Consider the following 15399-nt stretch of genomic DNA (forward strand, 5'->3'; position numbering starts at 1 on the left):
GTCTCTCTTCCTCAGCCATATATGTTGTTAAGCATGTTTCCTATGATAATTATAAATTTCAGTGCATCAATGCAAAATTTGCTACTTGGCGCCCCATAATCCTATATGTTTGGAGCACAGTAAAAAAAAGGGTACTGGACATCTTAACAAACACCAATCAACCATAACATTAAACCACATGTCTAATATTGTGTTGGTCCCTCTCATGCCGCTAAAACATCTCTGACCCGTTGAGGCACGGGCACCACAAGACCCTTGAAGGTGTCTTGTGGTATCTAGCACCAGGAAGTTAGAAGCAGATACTTTAAGCCCTTTAAGTTGCAAGGTAGGGCCTCCATGACTCGGACCTAATTTTGCAGCACATCCCACATATGCTCGATCGAATTGAGGTCTGGGGAATTTGGAGGCCATGTCAACACCTTGTACTGTTTGTCATGTTCCTCTCACCATTCCTGAACAATTTTTGCAATGTGGTAGGCACATTATCTTGCAAAAAGAGACCACTGCCTTCAGGGAATACCATTGCAAGGAAGGGATGTACTTTGTCTGCAACAATGTTTACGTAAGTGGTACGTGTCAAAGTAACATCCACATGAATTCCGGGAACCAAGGTTTCCCAGCAGAACATTGCCCAGAGCATCACACTGCCTCCGCTGGCTTGCCGCCTTCTCATAGCGCATCCTGGTGCCATCTCTCCCCAAGGTAAACAACGCACATGCACCCTGCCGTCCACATGATGTAAAAAAAAATTGTGATTTATCAGACCAGGCCACCTTCCTTCATTGCTTCATGGTCCATTGGTTCACATGCCCATTGTAGACACTTTCAGCAGTGGACAGGGGTCAGCATAGACACTCTGACCAGTCTGTGACTGTGCAGCCCCATACGCAGCAAGCTGTGATGCACTGTGTGTTCTGACACATTTCTATCATAGCCAGCATTAACTTTTTCAGAAGTTTGTGCTACAGTAGCTTTTCTTTGGGATTGGACCAGACAGGCTAGTCTTCGCTCCTCACATGCATCGATGATCCATCGACGCCCATGACCCTGTCGCCAATCCTCCGGTTGTCCTTCCTTGGATCAGGTTTGGTAGGTATTAACCACTGCTTACCGGGAACAACCCGCAAGACATGCTATTTTGGAGATTCCCCGATCCAGTTGTTTAGCCATCACAATTAGGCCCTTGTCAATCATTACGTTTGCCTATTTTTCTTGCTTTCAAAACTTCAACTTCAAGAACTGAGCATTCACTTGTGCCTAAGATATCCTACCCCTTGACAGGTTGTAAAGAGGCAATCAATGTTATTCACTTAACTTGTAAATGGGTTTAATGTTGTGGCTGATTGGTGTATATTTAATTGTACAAGACCTAATATGACAACCTATGGTTTCATAATGCAGTACATTATGGCATACAGTGTGGGGGGTATTTATTAGGCACTGTATATTGGTGACATCCACAACACTATCTGTAGTTTTCATCCTATTCCTCTTTCTGACCAGCAGACTAGTGTTGGACAGGTGTTGTCACCCATGATTCTCTATTCAGGCCATAACACTCATTAATTCAGAGGATATTTTGTGTTTTTCTTAATCGGGAGCTACAGTTCCAAACAGTTGGCGTTCCAGTGGTAGGAACTTATTGTTTTGCTAGTCATTTGTGTATTGCAAAAAAAAATCATGTGGCATTTTAGCTAAATATATTAAACTCCACCAGCTTATATTATATTTGTGTGTCCCACTCACTGTGGCAAGCAGGTGTTTTTTAGAGCTTGGGGTTTAGGGTTGGGCTAGTGTTTCAGAAGCGTTAAATATAACCCAACATGACTCAAGTTGATTTTTTTTCTACCCATTGACAATTTTTAGCAATTGAAACCTAGTAGTTGAAAACCTCTGGGTTTTATAATGTTACTTGGTCTATTGAGTTTACATCCATTTGGAAAGATAGATTTGATGACCAAAAGAAACTCACTTATACTCTAGATCAAAAGCAAACAGAATGGTCACTTGTGTTTTATTGTATTTACAAGATTTTAGCTAGGCACATTAAAAAGATGAAAACATAAGGACCATACATTATATATTAAATCTAGTAAACTGATTTCCCTCTTAATTGAAACCAGTTTATGAATAATAAAGGGAATTAAAAACAATAATTTTGGCATTCTGTTCTGCCTTTTTGTGCATGTCAGTGAAAATAATAAAGTTGCACAAGTTAAATGATGAACAATTCTTTTTAGCAATTTAGCATGTCCTAATTCCCAGACAAAATGGCTCTGTACCATTGTATTAAATGATTACACTTTGGTCCTGGTTTCTCTCCCATGTGAGGGGTTATAGAGGACACATGTCTTGTGTGTGCCTGTATTTGGCTGTCCACAGCTGCTTTGTGTACTGAACGCCTGTTGTCAATCCACATTTTAAAACATTATCTTCCAGTTTCAACGTTTGGCTGATTATCTGTATTATTGCAAATTACCACTATAATGTGTGTTCAGGATGTGGTGTATGTTTATTGTTATCATCATATTCCTTCTGGAGCCATGGAAGCAGGAAAGTTTACAAGTTTTACATTGATTTTGTAATATAGTTAGGACTCTGTAATATGAAAAAAGTTAATGTACATTGGTTTTCCAACTGCATACTGTGCAAGAACTACTAAATAGCCTGTATATTGCATGGTTGCTAAAAATGGTTTATGCAACAGCTTTATTTTATGTTTTAAATAGAGGATTCAATAGGGCACCTCTTACTCCTTGCTCGGGCTTGTCTATGATGGTGGTTAAAAAGGGGAATCAGGATGCTGAAACTTCAGTAACATGTTTTGCTGCAGGCTTAAACTTAAATGACAGTATGGAAACATGTAAAAAATGGTTTCTTGACCTGTACCCAGATCTAAGAGAGCAGTGTATCACTTCACATGCAGTAAGAACGGTGACTGAGTGCCTTATTCTTAATCTATCATTAATCAGGATCAGTCAATACTATGACATGTTTTTTGTGTATATATTAAATATGCTATTTTTTTCTTTTTCCTAAGCACAAGCCAACCGTACTGCTGTGTGGATTTATATTCTCTACGGACTGGGGAGATGGTGAAATCTATTCAGTTTAAAACTCCAATCTATGACCTGCATTGCAATAAAAGGTAACATTTTTATCTTATCTGTGTTATGAAAATTAGATTAAGTTCTACATGCTTACTGAGGAACACGCACTTTGATAAATACAGAGTTACTGCTGAGAAATGAACACTTTGGTGAATACAGATTTATTGCTGAGAAATGAGCACTTAGGTAAATGCAGCGTGTGTCAGGAACAGCGCTGGAAACAACTGCAGCCTGGAGACCGGGAACTATTCCCAAGTAAGTTGGTCTGACAATGAGCTTAATTCAGGAGCTAGTTTAAGTAGGAATCATGTGAACGCAGCTACTGGAGTCCGGTTGGATTGGGAAGATCACCTGACAGAATCCAGTATGGCCAATGCCATGCAGCAGAACAGACATAAGTATTTGTTTACAAATGGTGATACAGTGCTCAGGAATGCTGCAGGTGACAAGGAGAGGCCGGATGGCCAGGAAATGACACTCACTGACATGGTAAGTGTGATGAAGACGCCGATGTGTGACATGTTACAAACACCGGGCCTCATGTAGGGTCGAAATTGCATGTAAAATGCATAAAAAAAGACTCAATTACGTCTATATGCTAAACTGCATGTATCTTTATTGTATGTGCAACTCAGCGTAATACATAAAATACATGTGCTATATGAAGGTTTAAGGTGTATCATGCGGTAGAGAGATGCCAGTAATCATTGATGAAAAAGATTGACTTAATGTTAAATGTCTTAAAACGGTACCAACATTAGCGCTTATAGCTTAGGCTTGTATTGGCAAAATTCCACAACCAGCACTAGGCTATGACAGCCTGTGCGGTGACACACAGGGAAACCCATTTGTTACATCCCCCTGTCATAATGTCAGTCAGTCCTAGCCTCTTCAGCACAGGGCTGAATTCCCTAGGGAAATTGTACATTCCAAAACATGTACCCCCCAGAAGAAAACAGAACAATGCTGAAACCATTTGGACTCATTCTAACACCGCTGCCGGTTGCTGTTGGGGTAATATATTTAATATGGTAAAATCCATATTTGTTTCTTATTTTATTCATGTTATAGCCCACATGGGGTGTAACTACTTCTAACCAATACAACGCGGCTTCCCAATGCTCTGACCAATTCAAGCGCTGCCAAACTATTAAATTTAATAAAGTTATTAGATATAAATGTCATACATGAGGTCAGCATGTTTGCTCATGATTGGATGGGCGTTGCTGCAAATCCATTCCCAGGTTACATTTACATTTAAACCCCTTACTGCTTTCACAGATACGATAGGTTGGGTCAGCAAGTTCTAACAAATCTCTTAGCTATCTTTTGTCAGCATATAAGGTTCCAGAGTGCCAGCAAAAGGGGTACATTGGTGGGTTTCTCTAAATAATAAGGGATTGTTGGAAATTAGGAAAAACATGGGTGTAAACTTAAAGCTGTATGCATGAAGCACTCTTTTTCACAAGTGGGCCTATTTACCAGTTGATGTCCTCTTGTTAATCTGTCACTGCAAGCCTGACATCTGTAACAAATGGATGCTGGATGGAAGTCACTTGCTGGTATTTACATAACTTAACTTAGTGGTGCGGAGTCTAGCATGCTCCTGGTAATCATCAGGGACCCCTGCAAAGAGGTATGGTCTTAGCTGGAACGGAAGCGCAGGTCGCGGTTCTCCAAGACAGTCACCGATGAAGACCTGAAGTTCTTTGTGCCTGGCGGTAGGTAAGATTTACCTGAAATCAAGAGATGAATAGAAACCATTGGGCTTGGTGAGAATTGAGGCACTGTGTAAATAGGTAAGATTTTTATGGTCTGTAAAAGCTATGATAGGATGAAGAGCCCCCTCCAGAAGGTGATGCCATTCCTTTAAGGCAGTTTTAATTGCCAGAAGGTCCTTGTCACTGATGTTGTAGTTTCTCTCACAGGGGGAGAATTTTTTAGAGGAATCCACATGGTTGGAGCTTACTAGAGGAAGATTTCTGAGACAAATCGGCCCTATACCAACGGAAGAGGCATCGACCTCCAAGAAGAAGTGTTTGCATTGGTCTGGTTGCTTAAGCATTGGAGCGACAGAGAATACTTTTTTGAAGTTATTGAAAGTATAGACAGTCAGGTTGGCCCCAAGACCTGGCTGTCTATACTTTTGATGAGGGAAGTAATTGGAGCAATAAGGGTGTAAAAAAAACTTTTAAAAATTGGCGGTAATAGTTAGCAAAGCGAATGAAACTTAGTGTAGCCTTCAATCCAGAGGATTGGGGCCAGTTGAGAATTAACTCCACCGTCTTAGAATCCATCTGAAGACCAGTACCAGATACAAGGTATCCCAGGAAGGGCACTTGGGGAGCTCGAAGAGACATTTCTCTAATTTGCAATTTTGTCGCAAACAAGAGAGTTCCCCTTTGACATTATCTCAGTGGGAGGATAGATCTTGTGAGAAGATGAGCATTTTATCAAGATGAATCACCATTGTGTGGTAGAGCAAGTCTCTGAAAATTTCATTGATGAATTCCTGAAACACCACTGGGGCATTGCACAACCCGAAAAGCAAGATACTCGTAGTGCACATTCTGGGTATTAAAAGCAGTTTTCCATTTGTCACCCTGGACTGAGGATTAGATTTTAAGCTCCCCTAAGATCAGGTTTGGAGAAAGTCCGTACACCACAGATACGATCGAACAATTTTGTGATGAGAGGAAGAGGATAACAGTACTTGATCATGATTTAACTGACAGTAATCAATACAGGGTCTTAAGGTGCCATCCTTCTTTTTGACAAAGCAGAATCCTGTGCTAGCAGGTGAGGGGGATTTACAGATAAACCCTCTTCGAAGACTTTCTGAAATATAATCAGACATGGCTTGGGTCTCCAGTAAAGACAAAGGATAGAATATACTCTTCCTCTGGGAATTTTCTTACCAGGGACAAGATCAGTGGACAATGGTCGAAGTGTCAGTAACTCTTTGGAGGCTTACTAGCTGAAAACATTGTGGAAGGCTGTGTATATTTCTGGTAGCCCAGGAACACAGGCAAGGATGAGGCAGGGACTCTGTGCGATACCCAAGAGAGGCAATGCTTGTTACAGAAGGCCTCCAAAGAGATGACTTAAAGCATAATCCTAATCAAACTGGGGGGACTTGGTACTCAGCCAGGGTAACCCCAAGATGATGGGATTGACTGACTATGGTAGGATCAGGATTTTGATCCACTCCGAGTGACAAGCTCCTACCTGCAACTGAACTGAACCAGTGACACGAGAGAGAACTGCTGGTGACTCAATTTCAATCTACTGTGGTCAAGGCCAGGGGTTATGGCAATGAAAACAAAGGTAGATGAAGCCTGGCTGCTATGGCGGAAGAAATGAAGTTCCCTGCAGATCTGGAGTCTACACAGGTGAGCAAGTCATGGGAACCATCAGAAGAATTTGGGGTACAGACATCAGGAAATCTGGATTTTCAGAGAACAGGCAATAAAGGATTCTGATCCTAGGACTTCCCCCCTGATATCTCCTAGGAGGGAGCATTTCCCTGCCTCTTAGGACAGGAGGAAAGTAGATGACTGGCATCTCCACAATAGAGGCAGAGGCGGTTCTTGATTCACCGTTCCCTCTCTTCAGAAGTTAGACGAAAGCGATACAACTGCTTGGAAACTTCCTTGGAAATGGGTAGGCAAGTAGTAGAAGGGTACTTGAAGCAAGGTGCCAATCGATGAGTGCGATCCTTTTCTTGGAATTGTTATCTGTGGCGGATGTCCACCTTGAGACAGAGGGAGATCAGGTTGTCCAGGTTGGTAGATAAATCCCGGGAGGCAAGGTCATTTTTTTACGCAGTCTTTTAACCCCAGCCAGAAAGTGGCTAATAAAGGCTCGTTATTCCACTTAAGTTCTGAAGCAAGGGTCCGGTATTGAACCTCATATTGGCCTGCGGTGGAAGTGTCACGGTTACAAACAGGAGTACAGCTAGGAGTCACGAATATGGTGAAAACACTCTGTTTATTTGCAGAACAAAAGTATAAATAGCAGGTAATCGAGAGCAGTAGTAAATACCAGGTGCAAGCTGATGCAGGAAATAATACGAATGTTCAGAAACCAGCAGGTAAACAGCTAATGCAGGGAAGCAGGAAGTATGAACAGGTTACGAGCAGGGATGAACCAGAGGAGCAAGGCAGGAGGAAGAATCCACAGGTTGCAACAAGGATATGACATCACAGGATGGGACAACAATAACCAGCCATGTGTGCTGGGAGTGACAGGTATATAAAGGGAAAACCACACCCAGGTGCATGGGATAATTGGTGAACATGAAGGTTAACCCCTAATGCACACAATAAGGCACAATAGCAGCACCTCTGGTGAATGGAGGTACTGCCAATACAAATACAATAATAAGGACAAAAAGGCAGGAGCTGCCATGCAAAGCAGCATGTAATGCATAAGCTGTAGGCAGATCGTGACAGTACCCCCTCCCTTAAGGGCATATTCCAGACGCCAAATTACCAAAAATGTTTGAATTCATCGGAATCATAATCCAGAATTGGGGGCCCGGCAGAAAAGTCCTCGTCCATGGGTGGACGGGCAAAGGAAACTATGCCAGCTGCCAGTTCAAGCTCCGTAGACCTTGCTCTCTTCTTTCGCTTTTTCTTCTTGCGAGAATTCCCTGGAACAGCAGTTTGAACCAATTGGGTGGAGCACAAAGGAATCTTTAGGCCAGGTGAGATGGGTGGAACTGCTGACAATACGGAGGCCCCGTAAGATGGCATAGCAGGAGGTGTTGGTGAAATCTTGTTGATCACTGCCTCGACAAATAGTTGTAAGTCAGATAGAATGGGGTGATCAGACTCAACAAAAGGGTTTGCCCATTCCATAGCCTCTCCTCTAAAATGTGTTAACAAAAACAAAACTTGCCTCTTTGGGTCACTGGCAGGGCTAGGTACTGAGGGGAAATAAGAAGCACAAAACCTCAGTAGAGCATTAAATTGAGAAAGGTGCCCCTCAAAGGTAGATGACAGCTCACACTTGGCACCCTTGGCAACGGATGGTTCGGACTTGGCAGCAGGCTTGACAGGAGACCCGGACTGGGCGGCAGGCTTGGCAGCAGGCTTGACAGCAAGCCCGGACTGGGCGGCTGGCTTGGCAGCAGGCCCGGACTGGGCGGAAGGCTTGGGAGCAGGCCCGGACTGGGCGGAAGGCTTGGGAGCAGGCCCGGACTGGGCGGCAGGCTTGGTAGCAGGCCCGGACTGGGCGGCAGACTTGGGAGCAGGCCCGGACTGGGCGGCAGACTTGGGAGCAGGCCCGGACTGGGCGGCAGACTTGGGAGCAGGCCCGGACTGGGCGGCAGACTTGGGAGCAGGCCCGGACTGGGCGGCAGACTTGGGAGCAGGCCCGGACTGGGCGGCAGACTTGGGAGCAGGCCCGGACTGGGCGGCAGACTTGGGAGCAGGCCCGGACTGGGCGGCAGACTTGGGAGCAGGCCCGGACTGGGCGGCAGACTTGGGAGCAGGCCCGGACTGGGCGGCAGACTTGGGAGCAGGCCCGGACTGGGCGGCAGACTTGGGAGCAGGCCCGGACTGGGCGGAAGGCTTGCCAGCAGGCCCGGACTGGGCGGAAGGCTTGCCAGCAGGCCCGGACTGGGCGGAAGGCTTGCCAGCAGGCCCGGACTGGGCGGAAGGCTTGCCAGCAGGCCCGGACTGGGCGGAAGGCTTGCCAGCAGGCCCGGACTGGGAGGAAGGCTTGCCAGCAGGCCCGGACTGGGCGGCAGGCCTGGCAGGGGCAGCACTTTGAGAAGCCTGAGGGCAGACAGCATTTTGAGAAGCCTGAGGGCAGACAGCACTTTGAGAAGCCTGAGGGCAGACAGCACATTGAGAAGCCTGAGGGCAGACAGCACATTGAGAAGCCTGAGGGCAGACAGCACATTGAGAAGCCTGAGGGCAGACAGCACATTGAGAAGCCTGAGGGCAGACAGCACATTGAGAAGCCTGAGGGCAGACAGCACATTGAGAAGCCTGAGGGCAGACAGCACATTGAGAAGCCTGAGGGCAGACAGCACATTGAGAAGCCTGAGGGCAGACAGCACATTGAGAAGCCTGAGGGCAGACAGCACATTGAGAAGCCTGAGGGCAGACAGCACATTGAGAAGCCTGAGGGCAGACAGCACATTGAGAAGCCTGAGGGCAGACAGCACATTGAGAAGCCTGAGGGCAGACAGCACATTGAGAAGCCTGAGGGCAGACAGCACATTGAGAAGCCTGAGGGCAGACAGCACATTGAGAAGCCTGAGGGCAGACAGCACTTTGAGAAGCCTGAGGGCAGACAGCACTTTGAGAAGCCTGAGGGCAGACAGCACTTTGAGAAGCCTGAGGGCAGACAGCACTTTGAGAAGCCTGAGGGCAGACAGCACATTGAGAAGCCTGAGGGCAGACAGCACATTGAGAAGCCTGAGCGCAGACAGCACATTGAGAAGCCTGAGGGAAGACAGCACATTGAGAAGCCTGAGGGCAGACAGCACATTGAGAAGCCTGAGGGCAGACAGCACATTGAGAAGCCTGAGGGCAGACAGCACATTGAGAAGCCTGAGGGCAGACAGCACATTGAGAAGCCTGAGGGCAGACAGCACATTGAGAAGCCTGAGGGCAGACAGCACATTGAGAAGCCTGAGGGCAGACAGCACATTGAGAAGCCTGAGGGCAGACAGCACATTGAGAAGCCTGAGGGCAGACAGCACATTGAGAAGCCTGAGGGCAGACAGCACATTGAGAAGCCTGAGGGCAGACAGCACATTGAGAAGCCTGAGGGCAGACAGCACATTGAGAAGCCTGAGGGCAGACAGCACATTGAGAAGCCTGAGGGCAGACAGCACATTGAGAAGCCTGAGGGCAGACAGCACATTGAGAAGCCTGAGGGCAGACAGCACATTGAGAAGCCTGAGGGCAGACAGCACTTTGAGAAGCCTGAGGGCAGACAGCACATTGAGAAGCCTGAGGGCAGACAGCACATTGAGAAGCCTGAGGGCAGACAGCACATTGAGAAGCCTGAGGGCAGACAGCACATTGAGAAGCCTGAGGGCAGACAGCACATTGAGAAGCCTGAGGGCAGACAGCACATTGAGAAGCCTGAGGGCAGACAGCACATTGAGAAGCCTGAGGGCAGACAGCACATTGAGAAGCCTGAGGGCAGACAGCACATTGAGAAGCCTGAGGGCAGACAGCACATTGAGAAGCCTGAGGGCAGACAGCACATTGAGAAGCCTGAGGGCAGACAGCACATTGAGAAGCCTGAGGGCAGACAGCACATTGAGAAGCCTGAGGGCAGACAGCACATTGAGAAGCCTGAGGGCAGACAGCACTTTGAGAAGCCTGAGGGCAGACAGCACTTTGAGAAGCCTGAGGGCAGACAGCACATTGAGAAGCCTGAGGGCAGACAGCACATTGAGAAGCCTGAGGGCAGACAGCACATTGAGAAGCCTGAGGGCAGACAGCACATTGAGAAGCCTGAGGGCAGACAGCACATTGAGAAGCCTGAGGGCAGACAGCACATTGAGAAGCCTGAGGGCAGACAGCACATTGAGAAGCCTGAGGGCAGACAGCACATTGAGAAGCCTGAGGGCAGACAGCACATTGAGAAGCCTGAGGGCAGACAGCACATTGAGAAGCCTGAGGGCAGACAGCACATTGAGAAGCCTGAGGGCAGACAGCACATTGAGAAGCCTGAGGGCAGACAGCACTTTGAGAAGCCTGAGGGCAGACAGCACATTGAGAAGCCTGAGGGCAGACAGCACCAAGTGGTAACTCGGGCTGGACCGCATGGACTGGCAACTCGGGCCGTGCCGCATGGACTGGCAACTCGGGCCGGGCCGCATGGACTGGCAACTCGGGCCGGGCCGCATGGACTGGCAACTCGGGCCGGGCCGCATGGACTGGCAACTCGGGCCGGGCCGCATGGACTGGCAACTCGGGCCGGACCGCATGGACTGGCAACTCGGGCCGGACCGCATGGACTGGCAACTCGGGCCGGACCGCATGGACTGGCAACTCGGGCCGGACCGCATGGACTGGCAACTCGGGCCGGACCGCATGGACTGGCAACTCGGGCCGGACCGCATGGACTGGCAACTCTGGAGCGGCCTGGAGGGGAAGGCCCCCTCTGGAGCAGGCTGAAGCTCAGGAACAGAGACAGAGGCTTAAGACTCGGAACCGGAGACAGAGGCTTAAGACTCGGAACCGGAGACAGAGGCTGAAGACTCGGAACCGGAGACAGAGGCTGAAGACTCGGGACCGGAGACAGAGGCTGAAGACTCGGGACCGGACACAGTGGCAGGAGGCTCGGGACCGGACACAGTGGCAGGAGGCTCGGGACCGGACACAGTGGCAGGAGGCTCGGGACCGGACACAGTGGCAGGAGGCTCGGGACCGGACACAGTGGCAGGAGGCTCGGGACCGGACACAGTGGCAGGAGGCTCGGGACCGGACACAGTGGCAGGAGGCTCGGGACCGGACACAGTGGCAGGAGGCTCGGGACCGGACACAGTGGCAGGAGGCAGATGATGTGACCTCAGAGCTGGAGGCAGATGATGTGACCTCAGAGCTGGAGGCAGATGATGTGACCTCAGAGCTGGAGGCAGATGATGTGACCTCAGAGCTGGAGGCAGATGATGTGACCTTGGCACAGGAGACAGAGGCTGGCACCTCGGCACAGGAGACAGAGGCTGGCACCTCGGCACAGGAGACAGAGGCTGGCACCTCGGCACAGGAGACAGAGGCTGGCGCCTCAGGACAGGTGGCTGGAGCTGGCGCCTCAGGACAGGCGGCTGGAGCTGGCAGATTGGGTCTCTTCCCAGAGAACAGAAATGGTGGAGCATAAACAATTTTGGAATGCGGAGAGGAAATAACAGGAGATGGTTCAGTAAGCTGACGTGGTCTACGGACAGGACAGTCCTGCAAGAAATGTGCATTGCTGGCACAGTAGAGACACAACTTGTATGTTATCCTGCGTCGCCGTTCCTCTTCGGTCAGATGGGGGCGTGGACCACCTGTGTACTGGGAATTTGTTACCCCATAGTTCATAGAAAACAGCAAATTTGTAGAAGTACTTTTAAGAGGTGCTGTTTGCACAGGTTCATCAGCAGAGAAGGTGGATTGAGACAGCTCAGCAGCTTCTGAATTAAGAGAGGCAGAATCTGACAGTCTCCTGAGTGGGTCCACAAGTAAAGAGGAAAATCTAGCAAGCTGAGAACGTAGCAATATAATGTCCATCTGTTAAGTTTGTAGCAGTGGCAATTCCATGATTGGTGAAACAGACATGTTGCAAAAAAAAATTTAAAACTTGATTGCAGGAAAAAATGGCCCAGAATAAAACAAAACTTTCACCTGACTCCAAAGCTGTTTTGTGGGCTGGTTATACTGTCACGGTTACAAACAGGAGTACAGCTAGGAGTCACGAATATGGTGAAAACACTCTGTTTATTTGCAGAATAAAAGTATAAATAGCAGGTAATCGAGAGCAGTAGTAAATATCAGGTGCAAGCTGATGCAGGAAATAATACGAATGTTCAGAAACCAGCAGGTAAACAGCTAATGCAGGGAAGCAGGAAGTATGAACAGGTTCCGAGCAGGGATGAACCAGAGGAGCAAGGCAGGAGGAAGAATCCACAGGTTGCAACAAGGATATGACATCACAGGATGGGACAACAATAACCAGCCATGTGTGCTGGGAGTGACAGGTATATAAAGGGAAAACCACACCCAGGTGCATGGGATAATTGGTGAACATGAAGGTTAACCCCTAATGCACACAAGAAGGCACAATAGCAGCACCTCTGGTGAATGGAGGTACTGCCAATACAAATACAATAATAAGGACAAAAAGGCAGGAGCTGCCATGCAAAGCAGCATGTAATGCATAAGCTGTAGGCAGATCGTGACAGTACCCCCTCCCTTAAGGGCATATTCCAGACGCCAAATTACCAAAAATGTTTGAATTCATCGGAATCATAATCCAGAATTGGGGGCCCGGCAGAAAAGTCCTCGTCCATGGGTGGACGGGCAAAGGAAACTATGCCAGCTGCCAGTTCAAGCTCCGTAGACCTTGCTCTCTTCTTTCGCTTTTTCTTCTTGCGAGAATTCCCTGGAACAGCAGTTTGAACCAATTGGGTGGAGCACAAAGGAATCTTTAGGCCAGGTGAGATGGGTGGAACTGCTGACAATACGGAGGCCCCGTAAGATGGCATAGCAGGAGGTGTTGGTGAAATCTTGTTGATCACTGCCTCGACAAATAGTTGTAAGTCAGATAGAATGGGGTGATCAGACTCAACAAAAGGGTTTGCCCATTCCATAGCCTCTCCTCTAAAATGTGTTAACAAAAACAAAACTTGCCTCTTTGGGTCACTGGCAAGGCTAGGTACTGAGGGGAAATAAGAAGCACAAAACCTCAGTAGAGCATTAAATTGAGAAAGGTGCCCCTCAAAGGTAGATGACAGCTCACACTTGGCACCCTTGGCAACGGATGGTTCGGACTTGGCAGCAGGCTTGACAGGAGACCCGGACTGGGCGGCAGGCTTGGCAGCAGGCTTGACAGCAAGCCCGGACTGGGCGGCTGGCTTGGCAGCAGGCCCGGACTGGGCGGAAGGCTTGGGAGCAGGCCCGGACTGGGCGGAAGGCTTGGGAGCAGGCCCGGACTGGGCGGCAGGCTTGGTAGCAGGCCCGGACTGGGCGGCAGACTTGGGAGCAGGCCCGGACTGGGCGGCAGACTTGGGAGCAGGCCCGGACTGGGCGGCAGACTTGGGAGCAGGCCCGGACTGGGCGGCAGACTTGGGAGCAGGCCCGGACTGGGCGGCAGACTTGGGAGCAGGCCCGGACTGGGCGGCAGACTTGGGAGCAGGCCCGGACTGGGCGGCAGACTTGGGAGCAGGCCCGGACTGGGCGGCAGACTTGGGAGCAGGCCCGGACTGGGCGGCAGACTTGGGAGCAGGCCCGGACTGGGCGGCAGACTTGGGAGCAGGCCCGGACTGGGCGGCAGACTTGGGAGCAGGCCCGGACTGGGCGGAAGGCTTGCCAGCAGGCCCGGACTGGGCGGAAGGCTTGCCAGCAGGCCCGGACTGGGCGGAAGGCTTGCCAGCAGGCCCGGACTGGGCGGAAGGCTTGCCAGCAGGCCCGGACTGGGCGGAAGGCTTGCCAGCAGGCCCGGACTGGGAGGAAGGCTTGCCAGCAGGCCCGGACTGGGCGGCAGGCCTGGCAGGGGCAGCACTTTGAGAAGCCTGAGGGCAGACAGCATTTTGAGAAGCCTGAGGGCAGACAGCACTTTGAGAAGCCTGAGGGCAGACAGCACATTGAGAAGCCTGAGGGCAGACAGCACATTGAGAAGCCTGAGGGCAGACAGCACATTGAGAAGCCTGAGGGCAGACAGCACATTGAGAAGCCTGAGGGCAGACAGCACATTGAGAAGCCTGAGGGCAGACAGCACATTGAGAAGCCTGAGGGCAGACAGCACATTGAGAAGCCTGAGGGCAGACAGCACATTGAGAAGCCTGAGGGCAGACAGCACATTGAGAAGCCTGAGGGCAGACAGCACATTGAGAAGCCTGAGGGCAGACAGCACATTGAGAAGCCTGAGGGCAGACAGCACATTGAGAAGCCTGAGGGCAGACAGCACATTGAGAAGCCTGAGGGCAGACAGCACATTGAGAAGCCTGAGGGCAGACAGCACATTGAGAAGCCTGAGGGCAGACAGCACATTGAGAAGCCTGAGGGCAGACAGCACATTGAGAAGCCTGAGGGCAGACAGCACATTGAGAAGCCTGAGGGCAGACAGCACTTTGAGAAGCCTGAGGGCAGACAGCACTTTGAGAAGCCTGAGGGCAGACAGCACTTTGAGAAGCCTGAGGGCAGACAGCACTTTGAGAAGCCTGAGGGCAGACAGCACTTTGAGAAGCCTGAGGGCAGACAGCACATTGAGAAGCCTGAGGGCAGACAGCACATTGAGAAGCCTGAGCGCAGACAGCACATTGAGAAGCCTGAGGGAAGACAGCACATTGAGAAGCCTGAGGGCAGACAGCACATTGAGAAGCCTGAGGGCAGACAGCACATTGAGAAGCCTGAGGGCAGACAGCACATTGAGAAGCCTGAGGGCAGACAGCACATTGAGAAGCCTGAGGGCAGACAGCACATTGAGAAGCCTGAGGGCAGACAGCACATTGAGAAGCCTGAGGGCAGACAGCACATTGAGAAGCCTGAGGGCAGACAGCACATTGAGAAGCCTGAGGGCAGACAGCACATTGAGAAGCCTGAGGGCAGACAGCACA

The 15399-nt window shown here is 49.7% G+C and overlaps 1 protein-coding gene across 10 annotated transcripts in view; it reads left to right on the forward strand.

Moving 5' to 3' along the window:
• BCAS3 (BCAS3 microtubule associated cell migration factor) overlaps window positions 1–15399 on the forward strand; it is a 1120339-nt gene that overhangs the window by 159075 nt on the left and 945865 nt on the right. For all 10 annotated transcript variants that reach the window (XR_012688055.1, XM_075195324.1, XM_075195323.1 and 7 more), the window contains one exon: window positions 3041–3148. Coding sequence is in view for 9 of the 10 variants with exons in the window: in XM_075195324.1 (XP_075051425.1) it covers window positions 3041–3148 (108 nt within the window). In the remaining variant the exon portion in view is untranslated. The remainder of the gene's footprint in view (window positions 1–3040; window positions 3149–15399) is intronic.

This window comes from Mixophyes fleayi, chromosome 2 (assembly GCF_038048845.1).
Source record: "Mixophyes fleayi isolate aMixFle1 chromosome 2, aMixFle1.hap1, whole genome shotgun sequence".
Classification (NCBI taxonomy): Eukaryota; Metazoa; Chordata; class Amphibia; order Anura; family Limnodynastidae; genus Mixophyes; species Mixophyes fleayi.